The sequence below is a fragment of the Piliocolobus tephrosceles genome, chromosome 21 (assembly GCF_002776525.5).
Source record: "Piliocolobus tephrosceles isolate RC106 chromosome 21, ASM277652v3, whole genome shotgun sequence".
Taxonomy (NCBI): Eukaryota; Metazoa; Chordata; class Mammalia; order Primates; family Cercopithecidae; genus Piliocolobus; species Piliocolobus tephrosceles.
The window spans coordinates 52,589,058-52,610,804 of record NC_045454.1 but is presented as its reverse complement, the minus strand read 5'-3'; the positions used below and the strand labels follow the sequence as shown (position 1 = coordinate 52,610,804).

At 51.4% G+C, this 21,747-nt stretch overlaps 2 protein-coding genes across 10 annotated transcripts in view; both read right to left on the bottom strand.

The window, feature by feature from the left end:
* MIER2 (MIER family member 2) overlaps window positions 1-6,843 on the bottom strand; it is a 34,052-nt gene extending 27,209 nt beyond the window's left edge. For 2 of the 8 annotated variants that reach the window (XM_023195742.1, XM_023195744.1), the window contains exon 1: window positions 5,821-6,351. Coding sequence is in view for 2 of the 8 variants with exons in the window: in XM_023195740.1 (XP_023051508.1) it covers window positions 5,847-5,861 (15 nt within the window). In the remaining 6 variants the exon portion in view is untranslated. Of the gene's footprint in view, window positions 1-5,712; window positions 5,731-5,820; window positions 6,532-6,778 lie in introns of those variants that run through there. The other 6 variants (XM_023195741.1, XM_023195746.1, XM_023195738.1 and 3 more) reach the window with 6 other exon arrangements.
* A 12,765-nt stretch (window positions 6,844-19,608) lies between these two features.
* Window positions 19,609-21,747, bottom strand: part of THEG (theg spermatid protein) — a 15,427-nt gene continuing 13,288 nt past the window's right edge. For both annotated transcript variants that reach the window (XM_026457250.1, XM_026457252.1), the window contains 2 exons: window positions 19,810-19,954; window positions 19,609-19,775 (listed from right to left, as the gene is read on the bottom strand). In XM_026457250.1, the coding sequence (XP_026313035.1) occupies window positions 19,694-19,775; window positions 19,810-19,954 (227 nt within the window). In that variant the 3' untranslated portion in view covers window positions 19,609-19,693. The remainder of the gene's footprint in view (window positions 19,776-19,809; window positions 19,955-21,747) is intronic.

The window sequence follows — 21,747 nt, the reverse complement described above, 5'->3', positions numbered from 1 at the left end:
CTGGCCAACAAGGTGAAACTCTGTCTCTACTAAAAATATAAAAATTAGCTGGGTGCAGTAGCGAGCGCCTGCAATCACAGTTACTCAGGAGGCTGAGGCAGGAGGATCACTTGAACCCAGGAAGCAGAGGTTGCAGTGAGCCGAAATCGTGCCACTGCACTCCAGCCTGGTGATACAGCAAGACTCAGCCTCAAAAAAAAAAAAAAAAGAAAGAAAAGATTGGTGAGGAAGAAGTAAAACTATCTCTGTGCTGGTGCTGGTGACATGATCTAAAAAACTGTTCAAACTAAAGTGAGTTCAGCAAGGATGTAGTACACAAAATCAATACATACAAATCCATTTTATTTCTATATAAAAGCAACAAATACAAAAAGAACAATGCCATTCACAATAGCATCAAGAGAAGCGTGAAATGTGTAGAGTACTCTGAGTGAGCAAAGCAGTGTTAGAAGGAAGATCTAAGGGAATGAAAAGGCATCCCATGTTCATGGCTGGGAAGACAACATTAAGACGGCAACACCCCCCAATGACTGACACATTCAACACCATTTCTATCAGAACCCTAGTTGGCTTCTTTGTAGAAACCCACGAGCCGACTCCAAAAAGCAAATGGAAGCTCAAGGTACCCAAAACAGCCCAAACAATCTTGAAACAATACTTCCCGATTTCAAAATTTACCACAAAGCCACGGCAAAAACAGTGTGGTACCACCATAAGGACAGCACAAAGATCAAAGAACTGGAACTGAGAATCCAGAAATACACTCACACATTCACAGTCAACTGGATTTCAACAAAGGCATCAAAACAGTTCCATGGGGAATGAACAGTCTTTAACAAACGGTGCTGGGACAGTTGAATATCCATGTGCAAAAGAAAGCAGTTGGACCCCATCTCACACCATATGCAAAAATTACCTCAAAATGGATCAAAGGTCTTAAATATAAGAGCTAAAACCATACAACTTTTAGGAGAAAATATATGGATAAATATTTGCAACCTTTTGATTGAATCTACAAATGTAGGGGGAAAAAATTGTGACCCTGGATTTGGCAATGGTTTCTTAGATAAGACACCAAAATCACAAGTGACCAAAAACAAACAAACAAACAAAACGGATAAACAACTTCACCAAAATTAAAAACTTTTGTGCTTCAAAGGACGCTACCAAGAAAGTGAAAGGACAACTCAGGGAATAGGAGAAAATACCTGAAAAATCATCTATCTGATAAGGAACTTGTTCTCAGAATATATAAAAAACTTTTACAACTCAACAAGGAAAAGATAATCCCATTGAAAAATGGGCAAAGGATCTGAACAGACATTTCTCCAAAGAGAATACACAAATGGCCAATAAGCACAGGAAAAGATGCTCAAAGTAAATCAAGGAAAAGCAAGCAAAATCCACACTATGATACCACTTCCTAATCAGAGAATAACTGTGCTCAAAAAGACAGATAATAACAAGTGTTGGCAAGAATGCAGACAAACTGGAACTGTCCTGTGCCTGCTGGTGGGAATGTTAAAATAATGCAGCCACTCTGCAAAACAGTCCAGCAATTCCTCCAAAAGTTAAATAGTATTTAACCATGTGGCCCAGGTCAGGGTCCTAATATCCATCAGCTGACAAAAACAAAACAAAGGTCTAGCAATCGGGCAGAGGAAGGACGCACTGACAGACTACCACGTGGATGTATCTCAAAAGACTCCTGCTCCTGAAAACAGCCAGACACGAAAGGCCACGTATCGTATGACTCATTTTATCCCAGATGTCTAGAGCAGGCAAATCCGTGGAGACAGAAAATGGATTCCTGGTGGAAAGGGGCTGGGGGTCGATGTGGGGTTTGGAGAGTGACCACTAAGGGGTGTGGGGTTCCTTTTGGGGTGATCAAAATGTTCTAAAATTGACTGTGATGGTGGCTGCACCACTCGGTGAATACACGAACCACCACGGAACTGGACACATTAAAATGGTGAACTGTATGGTAAACGAATTACACCTCAGTAAAGCTGTTGCCAAAAAGAGTAGATTAAAATATTTAACGAAGTTTAAAAACTCGTGTAGTAAGAATTTCGACGTTTCTTCACGGGTCCTCAGAGGTGGTATAATCATTGCCTTCGTAAGAAAAGCAAGGAACCAAGCTCAAAGAGAGAGAGCCCGTTACCCAAGCTCACACAGCAAGTTACGTGGTGCAGTTACAAAGTGGAGCTCAGGCCGGTGGCTGGCAAACCCTTTCCCGCCCGTCACACTGGGGAGCACAAAGGGGAGCACCATTGACCCTTGAACAATGCGGGGGTTACGGGTGCCAACCCTCCACACGGGTGAAAACCCCTGCATAACTTCTGACCCCCCAAAACTTGATTAATAGCCTCCTGTTGGTCGGGAGTATTACTGGTAACATCAACAGTTGACAACCACGTATTTCGTATGTTGTATTATGTACTGTATTCTCACAAAAAAAGGAAACTACAGAAAAAGTTATGAACAAAATTGTCTGGAAAAGAAAGTATATTCCCTGTTCACCAAGTGGGAGTGGACCATCCCAAACGTCTTCGTCCTCCTCATCTTCACGCTGAGCAGGCTGAGGAGGAAGAGGAGGGGTTGGTCCTGCTGTCTCGGGTGGCACAGGTGGAAGGAAATCCACGTATCAGTGACCCATGCAGTTCAAACCCATGAGGGTCAAGGGTCAACTGTCCAGCAAAGCCACGGAAAGGAGCTGGGGCAGTCAATGGGCCTGGAGTGACTCCCGCGACAAGGCCGGCAAGGACCAAGGAGAAGTGGCGAGTGACACCCGTCCGACTTCAGGAAGCTGAGGAGAGTGACACCACCGGTCCGACTTCAGGAAGCTGAGGAGAGTGACACCCGTCCGACTTCAGGAAGCTGAGCTCGGTGGTGGCAGAGGGCACACAGAAGGCAGAGGGAAGGAAGAGCCAGCAGGGCCCCCAGTGGGAAGGGGCCACGGGGACTGGAAACAAGTGGCACAGAGCGCGTGGCAGCTGCAGAGGCAACTCACGCCTCCTGCTGGGGTTGGTCCGGGTCCGACCGAGATGGCCTCACCTCTTTCAGGACACAGCAGGTGGCCACCAGCCCACAAGCACTCTGCACAGCCACACGCGGTGTGACGCCACAGTGAAAGCATCCTAAGTGACCTCTGCAATCCCGCGCGGTCCTCTCTAGGACCCTCTGGGTAGGGGTCGAGGGCAGGCTCTCTAGGCGACAGTTCCTGCCTCCGCCAGGGGCTGGCTTTCTACTCCTGCAACCAGGAGCCTAACAAGGGGAGGGCAGGCGACCACACCAAACGAGGCCCCAGTCCGACGGCGAGCTGACGACAGCCCTGCGGGCTCGAGATCCACACCGAGCCCGCGGAGAGGCAGTCTGCAGGGTCTGAGGAGGATCTGGCCCTTATCTGACTTGCCATTTAACAGGAGAGCTAAGGCAGAGGAGGGCCAAGAGGGGAAGCGGCTGGGAACGACAGAAAGGGCCACCGACAGGGAGGCTCTGAGCAGCCTGGGATCCCCGAGTTCATTTCCGGGTGACCCCGAGCTCCTGGAACTTAACGCGGAATACGGACTTCATGGATCGTCTTCCTCCCGCTGCCCCTGCCTGGTGTCCAGGTGCAAGTCCACTCTCAAAGCGGGTTCCCAGGGACCCTCTTTCACTCACTGAGAACACTCCGCATGCTTCCCTCTGAGTTTACTCCCGGGAAAGACAAAGTCCTCCGTTTTGTCAAAGTGGAATCAGGAAAAAGATAGGGAGCAGGCCAGGGGTATCCCAGGCAACAAAAAAAGCGAAGGAAGCGCAAACAGCATTCTAGAAACAAGGTCCAGAGGACAAGAGGCCACAGACCCTGGCGTCCACCAGGGTCTTCAGGGAGCAGAAGCAGCAGCAGCAGCTACTCAGCATGAAGACTGCGCCGGAGGCCTGCGTGCAGAGCACAGACCAGCCCTTCTCCCAGGGCAGCCCCCAAAGGTGTCGAGTGCACCAGAAAACACAAGGGGCCACCCTTGGAAGCTTCACCTCAAATGACAGGGTGGCAGGTTCCATTCGCCAAGATGGCTGCACCTACCCCTCCCATGCCACAAGCTCTCTCCCCAGTGTGAATGGAACCTCCTTCTCCTAAGACCACGCTTGACCCTCCTCCCCATCCACGCCAACGCAAGTGCCAGGCCCCTGCTGGACTGCCCAGCACCCCACTCCTCCGTCTGACCAACGTTCCCTGGGCGCCCACTCTGGGCTCAGCAAGGCAGCGGCGAGGTGGTTAACCTGAGAAACAAGTTCCACCTGCCTCCACCCACGTGGCGTTGCTGGTTTTGGACACAGGTAACAAACGAGTGGACGTGTATGGCACCGAGAAGAGAAAACAGGGCGCAGGGTCTCTGCAACTGCGGGTCAGGGAAGGCGCGGGGGGCTGAGCAGAGGTTGAACCATTCGTTGGCAGCGCCCAAAGGGGTAGAGTGTACCAGCAAAGAGGAGCCCAGGGCCCTAGAGTCGGGGGTCCGTGGGGACCACCCCGCAGGGCTGCGGGACTCAGCAAGGAGGGCTATTTTATCCCAGGGAGCATGAAAAGCCACGGATGGTTTTAGGCAAGGGCAAAAGATGGTGCTCTTAGGTTTTTTAAAGATTAATCTAGTAGAGTAGGAAGCATTCCCGTCTGCCACGCTGGTGCTTGTGATTATTCTGGGATGCTGATACATAATAAAGTAACTAGTACGGATTATGTGCTATTAAGTTACAAACTGCCATTTTTATGGGTTAAAAACAGTGGAATATTGTCAACTTCACAAGGTTCAACTTGTACGTACAAGCCATTGTGGCAGGACCTCATCAGACCTCCTAGCTCTGAAGATCGACCATTAACTTCCCATTTCAGAGATGAGGAAAAGGAAGTTCTGCGTCACTGAGCAACCTGCCCAAGACCACACAGAACAAGTCCGGTGGTCAGAGAGGCTGCCACGGCTCCTCGCGCTCGGCACCCTCACACTTGTTGGTCCGAACCCATCCACCTCTCTCTGACCAGACTCTGCATCCCTGCAGCACAGGCCCCGTCGGCTCCATTCACTGCGAGATCCTCAGGCTGAGGACAGAGTGGGACCGCCTTAGAAAATCAAATCAAATCAAATTCACTCGACAGGGCACCACCCCAAACTGTAAAACAGGGTTACCAGGAGCAGCCAGACCATGAGGAGCTCAGCCCAGGGCAGGAGGGAATGGCCACATGGCAGGTCTGGGGGAGGCTGGCTTGGGAGTCTGACTTGTGCCATCCCAGACACGGAGCTACCTGTGAGGCCATGTGTGTTGCCCAAATGCCACCCCACTCCCAGCAAAGATGCCAGGAGCACAACTCATTGGACCACCACGTCGCTGCAGGGCCACTGGGAGACGCGGCTTCTGCCTCCAAGCCTGGAGATCAGCCACCATCCGCATGGGGACTCAGTCTCTCTAAACGTCTCCTCCAAAAGAACTAACGCTCCATGAAGGAACTGGCTGGTGAGATCTGGCCTAGCATCGAGACACCCACGCCGTCTTTGGCACAAACACAGGGCCTGTTACTGCCCCTGAGGTCGTCACCAGGGGGAGAGAATGGCCAGGCCTGCCTTCCACAACACCCACTCGTATGGTGCCAAGACATAAACACGCAACGTGGCACCACGGCCAGGCCGCAGTTCCAATCCCGGCTGCCCATGAGGCGGCTGTGCCTGGCTGGGTGGGCACCTTTTCCTATGGGCCCCTGCGGCCCAGAGAGGATCCGCTCTTGAGTCTGCCTGCCTGTCTTAACTTCCGCACACAGAAGTCAAGCACTGAGTCCCACCGACTGCGCACCTTGCAGCCGCCGCGCCTTCGCCTACATTATCTCTTTCCATCTTCACCAGGACCCTCTAAGATGAAAGAAAGTCCACACAGGCTCATCCACCACTCCAAAATCAAAAAAAGCTCCAAAAGCGAAAGTTTCTTCCTTCCTGGTTTGACCTGACACGAAGCTATCTTGTCTTATCCTAGACAGTCCTAGGTGGGTGTGATCAAACATCACAGTCCACAATCCCACAGATCCTCAAATCGGAAAAATTCTGGATTCCAAAACATAGCTGGCCCCCGGCTTGTTTTCAGGACGACGGAGGCGGCTCCAGAAGTAACTTCGTGCCCGGGAGAGGCTGGTCCAACTCTGCTGAGATCAGCCCCGACGCTCTCTAGGCCCCGGCGGACCCACCCACCCTGCGCCCAGTTTGTGCCAGGCAGGTCCGCGTCGAGGGTTCAAATCCCGCCCGGGATCTGACCCAGCCCTGCCGGGGGGCTCGCGGGCGGCGGAGGCGCGGTGGGTCCACCGGGATCCCGACGGGGAGCGCGGGGCGGCTGGCGGCCCCAGCACTTGGCAAAGTTGGCAAACGCGCGGGAGGGGAGGCCTGCGCGCCGCGGGGCCGTGGCCGGGGCCGGGAGTCGGACCCTGGAGCTGGGCCGCGCGCCCACCGGACCCCAGACCCCGGCCCCGCCCCGCGTCCCTCCCCTCCCCCCACTCCGGCCCCCGCCCGCCCCGCGCCGCCGCGCATGCGCACTGCGGCCCGCGATGTGGCAGCCGGGGGAGTGGGGGGGGGGCCGGGCCGGGGGCGGCCGCCGACGGAGCCCCGCGCCCCTCCGGCCCCGGAAGGGCCAGGCGCCCCGGCCGGCCTCCGAGCTCCAGAGCGGGGCTCTCCGTCCCCGGGGCCCACTGCGAGGCCGAGCCACGGCGGCGGGGGGCGCGGACGCGCGGGGGCGGGGGGCCGGCTCCCCCGGCCCGCTCACTCACCTCCGCCATGGCCGTGTGTGCGCGGGAGGCGGTGGCCGCGCCGGGATCCCCGGATGCGGGGCCGCGCACTCATTGGCTGTGGCGCCTGGAGGGCGGGGTAGGGGCGGAGCCTGGAGGGGGCGGAGAGCGGGCCGGGCGCGTAGTAGGTGCGCGGGCGCGGGCGCGCAGCCGAGCGTAGCCGGCGGCTTCTGGCGAGCTTGCCTTGTCTTCCCGGCCGTCTCTGCTGGACCCCGGCCTTGGCCTTGGCGGAGGAGGATGCTCCGCCATAAAAATACGAATTCCTGATAATCACACCTGCGTGGGGACCACGTGGTCCCGTGTGGCCTCTCCAATCCCTTGGGTGCTCGCAGTTAATACCCCGCGTTGCAGACTAGGAAACTGAGGCCCAGGGCGACTGGCCACCCAGAGTGTCAGTGATAGAGCCAGAATTGGTGTCCGGCCGGCGTGGTTCTGGAACTTTCTGCACTTTTGCACCCATGATGAGCAAACTAGCGCGCGGAGGAACCAATCGGGGAGCTTGAGAACGTGCACCCGCCTGAGAGGTTTTAGAAACGGCGGCTCTGCGCCAGAGAGCCCAAGGCGGGAGGCGGGGAGGTGGGCTTGACCCCAGGGCCATTTGGCTCTGCAGCCCGTCGTCGTTTCGCAGATTGAACATTTCTGGAACACGTGCACGTTCTGATCCTGTGCTAGGCTGGGGGGTGGGGGGGATTTGATGGAGACAGCCCTAACGCCTGTCTTCAGGGCGTTTAGAGGGGAGGATGGGAAGGCAAGGACTCGCCACACTTTAAATTTGAGACACATAAGTGAATCTTCAGGGTGTACGATGCAGAGAGAGGATAGGAAGCCGGGGGGCCGTGAAGAGGCAGGTGCCAGGTGGGAGATGTGAGGCCTGGACCAGAGTGCAGAGAGACTTGGGAAGGTGGACGCCACAAGACTCGCTGATGGAGCGAAGCTGGACGGAGTGAAGGATGGCCTCCAGATGTGTGGCTTGCACAAATGAGTGGAGGTCGGTTCCTACTGAGGCCAGGAAGAAGGGAATCGGGGACCAGGAAGAAAGGAATGAGCCTCATTCATGTTTCCCAGTGATCAGCCAGTGAATAGTGAGAAGTTGACATGCACCACCCTTGATGCCTGATACACAAGCATTACTCAGTCCTCTGAGAATTCACCAACCAAGAGATAGAAGAACCACTCTGGAGGGGTCTACCCTCACTCCTTTTTTGGTTTACATCATTCAGATTGAGGGTTCTGGCCCTCGTGTTCAAGAGTCCTCACTGATTTGTGCAACAGTTGGTTCCTTCCTTTATTTTTCATTTATTATTATTAATTCAGTCATTCAGTGAACTAAACACATATCTTGTGCAGTCCTCAACTGGGTGCTGGGTAGCCAGAGGTCCTGTGAAGCAGGGAAAAGCATGAACAGATAGGAGTGAGGTGCTGTGCTGAGGGGCTGAAGACAAGGGCTTGAGTCCGCCTGGCACAACCAGAGAAGACTCCTAGGAGAGGGCTTGGCAAGAATCATCACATAGATGTCAAATGAGGACTTGGATGAAGCGAAGGGTATTGTGGTCTGGTATGGTGACTCATACCCGTAGTCCTAACACTTAGGGAGGCAGAAGTGGGGGGATCACTTGAGTTTGAGACCAGCCTGGGCAACATGGTGAAACCCTGTCTCTACTGAAAATACAAAAATTATCCATGCGTGGTGCGAGTGCCCATAATCCCAGCTACTCTGTGGAGGCTGAGGCAGGAGAATCACTTGAACCCAGGAGGCAGAGGTTGCAGTGAGCTAAGATCACTGCACTCCAGCCTGGGAAACAGAGTGAGACACTTTTTTAAATTTTTATTTATTTATTTATTTTGAGATGGAGCCTCGCTCTGTCACCCAGGCTCTAGTGCAGTGGCACAATCTTGGCTCACTGCAAGCTCTGCCTCCCGGGTTCACCCCGTTCTCCTGCCTCAGCCTCCCAAGTAGCTGGGACTACAGGCGCCCACCACCATACCCAGCTAATTTTTTGTCGTGTTTTTTATTTTTTTGAGACGGTGCTTTGCTCTGTCGCCCGGGCTGGAGTGCAGTGGCCCGATCTCAGCTCACTGCAAGCTCCGCCTCCCAGGTTTACGCCATTCTCCTGCCTCAGCCTCCTGAGTAGCTGGGACTACAGGCGCCCGCCACCTCGCCCGGCTAGTTTTTTGTATTTTTAGTAGAGACGGGGTTTCACCGTGTTAGCCAGGATGGTCTCGATCTCCTGACCTCGTGATCCGCCCGTCTCGGCCTCCCAAAGTGCTGGGATTACAGGCTTGAGCCACCGCGCCCGGCCCCAGCTAATTTTTTTGATTTTTAGTAGAGTCGGGGTTTCGCCACGTTAGCCAGGATGGTCTTGATCTCCTGACCTCGTGATCCACCCGCCTTGGCCTCCCAAAGTGCTGGGATTACAGGCATGAGCCACCGCACCTGGCCTCAGTGTGAGACACTGTTTTAAAAAAAAAAACTTTAAAAATTAGGGGGCACGATGGTAACACGCCTGCAATCCCAGCTACTCCAGAGGACGAGGTAGGAGGATCTCTTGAGCCCAGGAGGTCGAGGCTGCAGTGAGCAGTGATTGTGCCACTGCACCCCAGCCCGGGCAACAAAGTGAGACCTGTCTCAAAAAAAAAAAAGTGAAGGATATTTTAAGGTCTGAAAGTCTGTCTCCGTAGACTGTTAGTCGCAGTGGAGAAATGAGGCCACTTTTGGGCGGGTGATAGAACTCAGCATCCCTGGTGAAGGGCAGGTGCACACCATGTGTACCTGGTGTGGTGTCCAGAGCAGGACACGGCATCACTGAATCCAGCCAGGAATGCACAACCCGTATCTACATATGAGGAAATTTCAGACAAACCCAAATAAGGAACATTCTGTTAAACAAGAGAGGGACTGTATTCTTCAAAAATGTTAATGCCACAGCCGGGCGTGGTGGCGGGCGCCTGTAATCCCAGCTACTCAGGAGGCTGAGGCAGGAGAATCGCTTGAACCCAGGAGGCAGAGGTTGCAGTAAGCTGAGATCACACCACTACACTCCAGCCTGGGTGACAAGAGCAAAACTCCATCTCAAAACAAAACAGGCCGGGTGCGGTGGCCTGTAATCCCAGCACTTTGGGAGGCTGAAGCACGCAGATCACGAGGTCAGGAGTTCAAGACCAGTCTGAGTAGCATGGTGAAACCTCATCTCTACTAAAATAATACAAAAATTAGCCGAGTGTGGTGGTACACACCTGTAGTCCCAATTACTCGGGAGGCTGAGGCAAGAGAATCACTTGAACCGGGGAGGCGGAGGTTGCAGTGAGCCAAGATCATGCCACGGCACTCCAGCCTGGGCGACAGAGCAAGACTCTGTCTCAAAAACAACAACAACAACAAAAATGTTAATGCCAGAAAAAATAAACCTGTGAAAATAGTTTTGGGTTTTTTTGGTTTTTTGTTTGTTTGTTTGTTTTGTTTTTTTTTTTTTGAGACAGTGTCTCACTCTGTCGCCCAGGCTGGAGTGCAGTGGCACAATCTCGGCTCATTGCAAGCTCCACCTCCCGGGTTCACTCCATTCTCCTGCCTCAGCCTCCTGAGTAGCTGGATTACAGGTGCGCGCCACCACACCTGGCTAATTTTTGTATTTTTAGTAGAGACGGGGTTTCACCATGTTAGCCAGGATGGTCTCAATCTCCTGACCTCGTGATCTGCCCACCTCAGCCTCCCAAAGTGCTGGGATTACAGGCGTGAGCCACCGCACCCGGCCTATGTAAATATTTTAGTAATGTCAAGTAACTGATCCTGGATGGATCCAGCAGTGAAGGGGAAAATGCTACAAAGGACATTATCAAGTCAGCTGATGAAGTTGGAGTTCAGATGTAGATTAAAAGATGGCATCAATGTCGAGTTTACTGAAATCAGTAACTGTCCTGTGCTTCCATAAGACAATGCTCTTATTTGAAAATTTACACTGAAGCCTATAGGGGAAAAGTGCCATGTTATATGCAACTTGCTCTAAAATGGTTCAGAAAACCATTTCATTTTATTTCTACGAAATGTACAGAAAAATGATGAGGTGAACAAGGCAGTGAGTGTAGGAAATGGGTGTGGAGGGTGTTTGTTTGTTTGTTTGTTTGTTTGTTTTGCGAGACAGGCTCTCTCACTCTCTCACCCAGGCTGGAGTGCAGTGGTGCGAGCTCCATTCACTGCCACCTCCGCGCCTCCCGGGTTCAAGCGACTATCCCGCCTCAGCCTCCTGAGTAGCTGCGATTACAGATGCGCGCCACCACGCCCAGCTTACATGTGTCTTTTTAGTGGAGACTGGGTTTTACCATGTTGGCCAAGCTGGTCTCAAACTCCTGACCTCAAGTGATCCGCCCGCCTCGGCCTCCCAAAGTGCTGGGATTTACAGATGTGAGCCACCGCGCCCGGCCGGTACAGAGGGTTTCTACTATACTCATTCTTGCAATTATTCCATGAGCATAAAATAAAGTAAAACTCAGAAAATAAAGAGCAGTGAATCTTGAGCAGCGACCTTAAGAGGAGAGGCTGGAGACCACTGTGCCTGGCCGTGGCACGGTGGTCTGAGCAGACACCTCATGTTGGAGGAGATACGCCTGCCTCCACTCAAGCCTCCCTGTTTCTTCTCTGGCTGGTTTTCATGGTCAGCGGGCAGCTGCCAAGTTTGACAGAGGCGTGGTGTCCCGGGATGAGGGTCCAGGTCACCACATCGCTACGCCTCTTGGAGCGGACGGACAATGTGTGGTGGCGCTGAGGGTGATGAATCCATTGCAGCCCCAAAGCAGCAGGGGGCGTTGTAGTTCACCCAAACAATGTTTTTCTTTCCAATTTTCCCCAGTAAAAGAGGCCTCACAAGGAGTGGCGAGTGATGTAGTGGGTGCTGGGTGCACCATCAAACCCTCCCCTACACAAGCACTCATTTCCCCCTCTGCTCAGGGTCAAGTGTCCCTCTGAGGAGCTGCCCACATCAGCGACTGGTTGGTACAGATCTATACCCAGGCACCTGTGACCAACTGGGGTCAACCATGAGGCTGCAGAGCTCCTGCAGGATTGGAGGAGGTTTGGTCATCTCAGCTCGCTCCTCCCTCCCTCCAGCCCTGCGCCCTTCACTCTCTGACAGGTTTTGACCCCAAGGGTAACCCCCACAATATTCCTGCACGTAATCTGTGTCTCAAAGTCTATTTCCTGGAGACCCAACCTGTGCCACAAAACATGAGTCACGTTTTGAAAGGTTTAAAAAAACAAACAAGGCTGGGCGTGGTGGCTCACGCCTGTAATCCCAGCACTTTGGAAGGCTGAGGCGGGCGGATCACGAGGTCAAGAGATCGAGACCAGCCTGGCCAACAGGACGAAAATCCATCTCTACTAAAAATACAAAAATTAGCCGGGCGTGGTGGCAGATGCCTGTAGTCCTAGCTACCCGGAAGGCTGAGGCAGGAGAATCGCTTGAACCCGGGAGGCAGAGGTTACAGTGAGCCAAGGTCACGCCACTGCATTCCAGCCTGGACGACAGAGCAAGACATCGTCTCAAAAAAAAAAAAAAAAAAAGCATCTTAGTGTATTTATGCTGCTATAATAAAGCACCACGGATGAGGTAGTTTATATATATTTTTTTAAAACACATTTATTTATCACAGTTCTGGAGGCTGGAAAGCCTTGATCAAGGCACTGGCATTTTTGTGTCTGGTGAGAGCCTGGTCTTTGCTCCCAAGATGGTGCCTTCGTACATCATTTTCCAAAGGGAGGAATGCTGAACCCTCACATGGAAGAAGGGATGGGCAGAGAGTGCTCCCTTTGACCTCGAGCCCTTTTTTTCTTTTTTCTTTCTTTTTTTTTCTTTTTGAGATGGAGTTTTGCCTTTGTCACCCAGGCTGTGCAATGGCACGATCTCGGCTCACTGCAACCTCCACCTCCCAGGTTCAAGCAATTCTCCTGCCTCAGCCTCCCAAGAAGCTGGGGTTACAGGCGTGCACCACCACACCAGGCTAGTTTTTGTATTTTTAGTAGAGACGGGGTTTCACCATGTTGGCCAGGCTGGTCTCGAACTCCTGACCTCAAATGATCCACCCTTGCCTCGGCCTCCCAAAGTGCTGAGATTACAGGCATGAGTCACTGCCTGGCTGACCCTGAGCCCTTTTATAAGGGTGCTAACCTATTCCTGAGGGCAGAGCCCTGATGACTTAATCACCTGCCAAAGGTCCCACCTTTTAATACAATTGCATTGGGCGTTAAGTTTCTTTTTTTTTTTTTTTTGAGACGGAGTCTCGCTCTGTCTCCCGGGCTGGAGTGCAGTGGCCGGATCTCAGCTCACTGCAAGCTCCGCCTCCCGGGTTTACGCCATTCAGCCTCCCGAGTAGCTGGGACTACAGGCGCCCGCCACCTCGCCCCGGCTAGTTTTTTGTATTTTTTAGTAGAGACGGGGTTTCACCGTGTTAGCCAGGATGGTCTCGATCTCCTGACCTCGTGATCCGCCCACCTCGGCCTCCCAAAGTGCTGGGATTACAGGCTTGAGCCACCGCGCCCCCCGGCCTGGGCGTTAAGTTTCAACATGAATTTGGAGGGACACAGTCATTCAAACCATAGCAAGAAGCAAAACAAATTGAAAATGTAATGTAATGAGCGAGAAGATGGCTATAAAAGAAAATGAATAGAAAAAAAAAATAGGGTCAGGTGTGGTGGCTCATACCTGTAATCCCAGCACTTTGGGAGACCAAGGTGGGGGATCGCTTGAGCCTAGGAATTCAAGACCAGCCTGGGCAACATAATGAGACCCAATCTCTACCGAAAAACAACAACGACGAGAATAACAAATATATACACACACAAAAATATATATACACACAAATATATATACACATACATATATACACACACAAATATATATACACACATATATACACACACACAAATATATACATACACACAAATATATATACACATACATATATACACACACAAATATATATATACACACACATATATACACACAAATATACACACACAAATATATACACCCACAAATACATATATACACACACGTATATATACACACACGTGTACATATATATTAAAAGAGAAAATATAAAACAAAAGAAAACAAAACAAAATAGAAAGTGTAAGAAATATGATGAAAAACAAAGATGAAGCATTTATCCTACCAAGAGACTTAAACAAGCTAAACTCAGAAAGGATCACAGGACAAATCTCATCCTCTCGAGCACACGTAGGGGTAAACCTGAGACACAGTGAGTCACAGTGTCCCCGTCCACCAGGCATGGGTGCCTCCTGCCAGCATGCTGGTGGGTGATCTGGCCCCCAGATCCAACTTTAGAATCTGCTTTCTCAAATTCCTTTTGCAGGTCGGAGTCTCCAGGAAGTGAATGCTGAGATAGAGATTTGTATGCAGGAAATTCCGACAGGAGGGCCCTCAGGATGGGCACCTGTGGGGAAGTGCAGGGCAGAGAGAGAAGGGTCTGCAGCACAGGCGCCATGGAGGCTTCAGCTGTGGAGCTGGGCTGGCCCCTCAGAGCTGTCTCCTGCGGGGGCACGGGACAAAGGCTTTGTACTCGTGCATTGACCAGTCACTGGGGAGGGAGAGAAGGTGACCATAGGGACCAGCTATCTTCAGGCAAGGACAGTTCCCAGAGGTCTTGTCTTCCAGAGGCTGGAGGACGGGGCCTGTGTTCTGGGGGTGATCTTCTGGCTGGTGTGCCACAGCTCCACTACATCTTGTTCTGAGAATTTAAATGGCTTGTATTTTTATTCTAGTGATCACCTTTATTTTTTATTTATTTATTTATTTATTTATTTATTTATCTATCTATCTATTTTGAGACGGAGTCTCGCTCTGTCGCCCAGGCTGGAGTGCAGTGGCGCAAACTCGGCTCACTGCAACTTCAGCTCACTGCAACCTTGGCTCACTGCAACCTCTTCCTTCTGGGTTCAAGCAATTCTCCTGCCTCAGTCTCCCACGTAGCTGGGATCACAGGCGCCCGCCACCACACCCGGCTAATTTTTGTATTTTTAGTAGAGATGGGGTTTCACTATGTTGGCCAGGCTGGTCTCAAACTCCTGACCTCAGGTGATCTGCCCACCTCAGCTTCCCAAAGTGCTGGGATTACAGGCATGAGCCACCACGCTTGGCTGATGTCTTTATTTTTTTAATGACAGTTTGGCTGGGTATAAAATTATTTCTCCAGATCATCTTACTTCAAAATTAAGTCCTCTGGAACTTTGTAGACATTTTTCTATTGACTTCTAGCAATGAATATTGCTGAAATAAAGTCTAGGCTTTTCCCTTTTAAGTCACTTGGTCTTATTATCTTGATGTGCTCAGGTGTAAGCCATTTAGTGTCATTTTTCTTGGGACATGGTGAGTTATTCCAACCTATAGATGAAAATCTTCTGGTATTTCTGGGAAGCTTTCTTAAATTACAAATTTAGATATTTGCTGTATTCCATTATTTTTTCTCTCTTCTTTGAGAATATCATTTTTATATATGTAACATGGCCTTTTTCTAGTTTCCAAATCTTCTCTCTGACCCTTTATGATGATCTGTTATTTTCATGTATTGTGTTAGCTTTTGTCAATCCTGTCTTCCATGTCCTTTTACTATTACGTCTTCTGCAATGTCTGTTCTCCTTAAGGCAATTTAGACTTCATTGTAACGAATTTAGACTTTCATTTTTTTCCCTAAATTCTGCAACCTCATGTTAATCTCCTTCTGTTTCCTTTCCGTATCTTCTATGAACTCCTGTATTCCTGCTTTGTGATAATTTATTTAAATATTTGGTGATTTTTTTTTTTTTTTTTTTTTTTTGGAGACAGAGTCTCACTCTGTCACCCAGGCTGGAGTGCAATGGTGCGATCTTGGCTCACTGCAACCTCCACCTCTTGGGTTCAAGTGATTCTCCTGCCTCAGCCTCCCAAGTAGCTGGGATTACAGGCACCCGCCAACTCGCCCAGCTAATTTCTGTATTTTTAGTAGAGAAATTTTCACCATGTTGACCAGGCTGGTCTTGAATTCCTAACCTCGACAAGTGATCTGCCTGCTTCGGCCTCCCAAAGTGCTGGGATTACAGGCATGAGCCACTGTACCTGGCCTGTATTTGGTAATTTTTAAACAATACTTATTTTCTCTGTGACATCTTTATTTCAATCCTACTTTTTTTTTTTTTGAGAGATGGAGTTTCACTCTTGTTGCCCAGGTTGGAGTGCAATGGCTCAATCTCGGCTCACCGCAACCTCTGCCTCCCAAGTTCAAGCGATTCTCCTGCCTCAGCCTCCCAAGTAGCTGGGATTACAGGCATGCACCACCATGCCTGGCTAGGTTTTTACTTTTGTAGAGATGGGATTTCTCCATGTTGGTCAGGCTGATCTTGAACTCCCGACCTCAGGTGATCTGCCCACCTCGGCCTCCCAAAGTGCTGGGATTACAAGCGTGAGCCACCACACCCGGCCTCAATCCCATCCTTTACTTTCTCATCTTTGCATAAGGGTGATCTCCCTAAACCAGCCTTTATTTTATTTTATTATTTATTTATTCATTTATTTTTGAGACAGAGTCTCGTGCTGTCGCCCAGGCTGGAGTGCAGTGGCATGATCTCGGCTCACTGCAAGCTCTGCCTCCCAGGCTCACGCCATTCTCCTGCCTCAGCCTCCCAAGTAGCTGGGACTACAGGCGCCCACCACCATGCCCATCTAATTCTTTGTGTTTTTAGTAGAGACGGGGTTTCACCGTGTTAGCCAGGATGGTCTCGATCTCCTGACCTTGTGATCCGCCCGCCTCAGCCTCCCAAATACAGGCGTGAACCACCACGCCCGGCCAACCAACCTTTATTAGGGGTTATATGATGATCAAGCCAGGACTCTGCTCCTGCTAGTGGGAATTCTCCTGTGACACAGGGTGCCTGACGGTGAGTTATTTTAGCCTTTGTTGTTCTCTGACTCAGCAAGGCTGGTACAGCAGGGTTGTTCGGAAGGCAGCTCCACGCCAGCACCCAGTTTACTGGAAGACTCCTTCCTCCTGCAAATATGATTTCCCACGGCAGTTACTCACTCAGCCTGCATTCCCTTCTTCCTGAAATTTCATGCCAAACCTAATCTATAGAAACTCCTACTGCCAGCCTGTGCACCTGTTCGTAATACTATTATTATTATTTTGAGATGGAGTTTCACTTGTTGCCCAGGCTGGAGTGCAGTGGCACGATCTCGGCTCACTGCAACCTCTGCCTCCCAGGTTCAAGTGATTCTCCTGCCTCAGCCTCCCAAGTAGCTGGGATTACAGGCATGTGCCACCACACCTGACTAGTTTTTTATTTTTTAGAGACAGGGTTTCTCCATGTTGGTCAGGCTGGTCTCGAACTCCTGACCTCAGGTGATCCACCCACCTCGGCCTCCCAAAGTGCTGGGATTACACACGTCAGCCACCGCGCCCGGCCACCTGCTCCTAATATTCTGAGAAAGAATTATTGGTGGCCGGATACGGTGGCTCACGCCTGTAATCCCAGCCCTTTGGGAGGCCGAGGTGGGTGGATTACGAGGTCAGGAGATCGAGACCATCCTGGCTAACATGGTGAAACCCCGTCTCTACTAAAGAATACAAAAAATTAGCTGGGCGTGGTGGCAGGCGCCTGTAGTCCCAGCTACTCGGGAGGCTGAGGCAGGAGAATGGCGTGAACCCAGGAGGCGGAGCTTGCAGTGAGCTGAGACTGCGCCACTGCACTCCGTCTCAACAACAAATCGAAGCACTGTGAAACTCTACCGTTTCAAACCCAGAATTCATTACCCACTCCCATATTTTAAAAAAGCTCCTCTCCCAGTATTCCCTATCTTGGTAAATGGTGATACCACCCCAGGAGAAACAGGGTACTCTCTCCTTCTTTCACAAATGCCACAGTCTGATTATTTATGTATTTATTTATTTTGAGGCAGAGTCTTGCTCTGTCGCCCAGGCTGGAGTATAGTGGTGCGATCTTGACTCACTGCAACCTCCGCCTCCCGGGTTCGAGTGATTCTCCTGCCTCAGCCTCCCAAATAGCTGGGATTACAGGTACCCACCACCAGGCCCAGCTAATTTTTGTATTTGCAGTAGAGACGGGGTTTCGCCACATTGGCCAGGCTGGTCTGGGACTCCTGACCTCTGGTGATCCACCCACCTCAGCCTGCCAAAACGCTGAGATTACGGGCGTGAGCCACCACAGCCAGCCCTGGTCATTTATTTCACCCAGTCCTGACACTGTACTTCCGGAAGATCTCTCCCATCCAGTCATGTCACCCACCTCCAGGCTACAGAGAAACTGAGAGTGCCAAGGAAGTCGCCAGACTGTGATTGGCAGAACAGCACCCCAAGGACATCCCCAGCCTAGTCCCCAGGCCTCTGAATAGGTCACCTTAAATGACAAGAGAGTTGCGGATGGGATTAAGGATGCTGAGATGAGAGATTATCCTGATGACCCGGGTGGCCCAAGGTCAGTACAGTGTTCTCAAGACAGGAGGCAGGAGGGTGAGAGTCAGAGAGAAGAGGCTGTGCTGCTGGATTTGAAGAGGAAAGACCCGACGCCGCAACCCCACACCAGGGATGCAAGTGCTTCCAGATGCCAGAAAAGGCGGGAAACGGACTCTTCCCCGGGGCCTCCGGAAGCAGCAGCCCTGCTGATACTTGGACTTTAGCCCAAGTGAGACTGACTTTGGACTCCAATCTCCAGGAGGAGAAGAGAATAAATGCGCATTTTGTTGTTGTTGTTGTTGTTTTTGAGACAGAGTCTCATAGTCTCTCTCCATCGCACAGGCTAGAGTGTAGTGGTGCGATCTCAGCTCACCACAGCCTCGACCTTCCAGGTTCGAGACTCTCCTGTCTCGGCCTCCTGAGTAACTGGGATTACATGCATGTGTCACTACACCCAATTAATTTCTGCATTTTTATTAGAGGCGGGGTTTTGCCATGTTCGCCAGGTCTCGAACTCCTGACCTCAAGTGATCCGCCTGCCTCGGCCTCCCAAAGTGCTGGGATTACAGGTGTGAGCCACTGCACCCGGCCCAAATGTGTGGTGTTTTAAATCACCCCATTCGTGGGCGTTTGTTACAGCAGCAACCAGATGCTAATAATGGGAACTGTCTTGGTCCACCTGCCCTGCTGTAACGAAGTACCATAGACTGGTGGGTTAGAAGCAATAGTAGTTTATTTCCCACAGTCCTGGAGGGTGCAGGTCTGAGAGCAGGGTGCCAGCATGGTCAGGTGCTGGTGATGGGGGTCCTCCTGGTTGCACACTGTCTGCTTCTCAGTGTCTTCACATGGCAGACAGGGGCCACGGGCATCTCTTGGTCCTCTTTGATAAGGACACCAATCCCATGCGTGACAGCTATGCTCCATGACCTCATTGCCTCCCCGAGGCCTCACCTCCTAATACCATCACCTCGAGGGTGGGAATTTCAACATCTGAATTTGGAGGAGTCACAGGCATTCAGGCCGTAGCAGGGACTGTGGGTCTTTTCCTAACCTATTTGAGCCTCAGTCTCCACATCTGTGGAATGGGGACAATGACAATCCCTCCATCATTAGGTCACTGTAAAGATCCATAAGTTGTGCAACAGGCGTCAGCTGGTGTGACAGTGGCTGTCATTCCGACTCTGACGGTCCTGTGGGCCCTCAGGAGGAGTGGACGAGCAAGTCTGGATTGAAGAGATTCAGAGGGCGCTCGAGATGGTCAATGAAAGTGACTCGGAAAATAAACAGCTAGACAAATTGCAGGTTGGATGAAAAAATAAATATTATTGTCCTCCTCATCCTTCTTTTGGCCTTCCGGCCCGCCCTCCCTTCTCCAGGCCAAAAAGCTCAGAATAATCACATACACAGGTTTAGGGTGCCTGAGGGTGTTTACTGGGAGCCGAGGTCTTAGAGGCCAGGCCTGGGTTGATCACACTTTTCTGGTGATGCTTTTGGGGGTGGCAAGCTCATAGAGGCGAGGGGATGCCTGGGCCACCAGGGAGGCTGGGGAGATGGAATAGGGGTCGTGGCCCTCGTTGAGGCCCTTGCGCACTTTGGGCTGGGCCAGGGAGATGATCCGGGGGCTGGCCACCACCTTCTTGGTGGCATCCAGCACCACCCAGCGAGGATCTCGGTCAGGAACACACTTGTCCGACTGAGCTTTGGGCCCTAGAGGGAGCAGAAAAGAAGGACAGCACTGAAGCTCAAACCTCAAAGCTCCACATTCAGGCTGGGCATGGTGGCTCACGCCTGGAATCCCAGCACTGTGGAAGGCTGAGGCAGGCGGATCACCTAAGGTCAGAAGTTCGAGACCAGCCTGGCCAACATGATGAAACCCCATCTCTACTAAAAATACAAAAATTAGCAGAGTGTGGTGGTGCATCTCTATAGTACCAGCTACTTGGGAAGTTGAGGCATGAGGATGGCTTGGTCTCAGGAGGCAGAGGTTGCAGTGAGCCCAGATCGTGCCACTGCACCCAGCCTGGGCGACAGAGCAAGATGCCATCTCAAAAAAAAAAGGAAAGAAAAAAAGCTCCCATGTGCAGATGGCCTGCTCATCAGCACAGGAACGGGGGATGAAAATGTAGTCCACTCAGAGAGTGGAATATGACTCAGCCAAGAAAAGGGGCGAGGCTCTAGCACCAGCTACAGCGTGGCTGAGCCTTGAGGACATCACGTCCCGCGAGAGGCGAGAGACACGAAAGGACACACAGTGTGTGATTCCATTTTTACGAATGTCCAGGACAGGCCAATCTAGAGTCTACAAGTGAACGTGTGGGTGCCAGGGGCTGGGGGACGGGAATGGGGAGTGACCGCTGATAGGGACGGGGCTGCCCTCTGAAGGCATAAAAAAGTTCTAAAATTGACTGTGGTGGTGGTTGCATAACCCTGTGACTGTACTAAAAACCACTGAAACACATTTTTAATTTTTATTTATTTATTTAGAGACAGAGTCTTGCTCTGTTGCCCAGTCTGGAGTGCAGTGTTGTGATCTCGGCTCACTGCAACCTCCGCCTCCTGGGGTCAAGCAATTCTCCTGCCTCAGCCTCCCGAGTAGCTGGGACTACAGACGTGCACCACCACACCCAGCTAATCTTTCTATTTTTAGTAGAGATGGGGTTTCATCATATTGGCCAGGCTGGTCTTGAACTCCTGACCTCAGGCGATCCGCCCACCTCAGCCTCCCAAAGGGCTAGGATTACAGGCGTGAGCCACTGCACCTGGTCTATTTTTTTTATTTTGTTTTATCATTTTATTTTACTTTATTACTTTATTTTATTTTGACACACAGTCTTGCTGTCGCCCAGGTGGAGTACAGTGGTGGGATTTCCACTCACTGCAACCTCTGCTCCCCGGGTTCAAGCAATTCTCCTGCCTCAGCCTCCCGAGTAGCTGGGATCACAGGCACAGGACACCATGCCCAGCTAATTTTTTGTATTTTTAGTAGAGACAGGGTTTCACCATGTTGGCCAGGCTGGTCTTGAACTCCTGACCTCAGGCAATCCGCCCACCTCAGCCTCCCAAAGTGCTGGGATTACAGGCGTGAGCCACCGCGCCTGGCCCCATTTCATTTTATTTTGAGGCAGGGTCTTGCTGCGTCTCCCAGGCTGGAGCAGGATCACAGCTCACTGCAGCCTCCACCCGACTTGAAACTTCTGGGTTCCAGCGATCCTCCCGCCTCAGCCTCCCAAGTAGCTGGGGCTACAGTCATGCACTGCCACACCCAGCTATGAAATCTACACTTAAAAACAGGGTGAATTGTAAAGAAAATATTTCAAATGGCCACAGGCAGCCAGGCTCAATGGCACATGCCTGTCATTCCAGCACTTTTGGAGCCAGAGGCAGGAGAATCACTTGAGCCCTAGAGTTTGAGGCCAGACTGAGCAACACAGCAAGACCCCATCTCTAAAAAAAAAAAAAAAAAAAATGGCCGGGCGCGGTGGCTCAAGCCTGTAATCCCA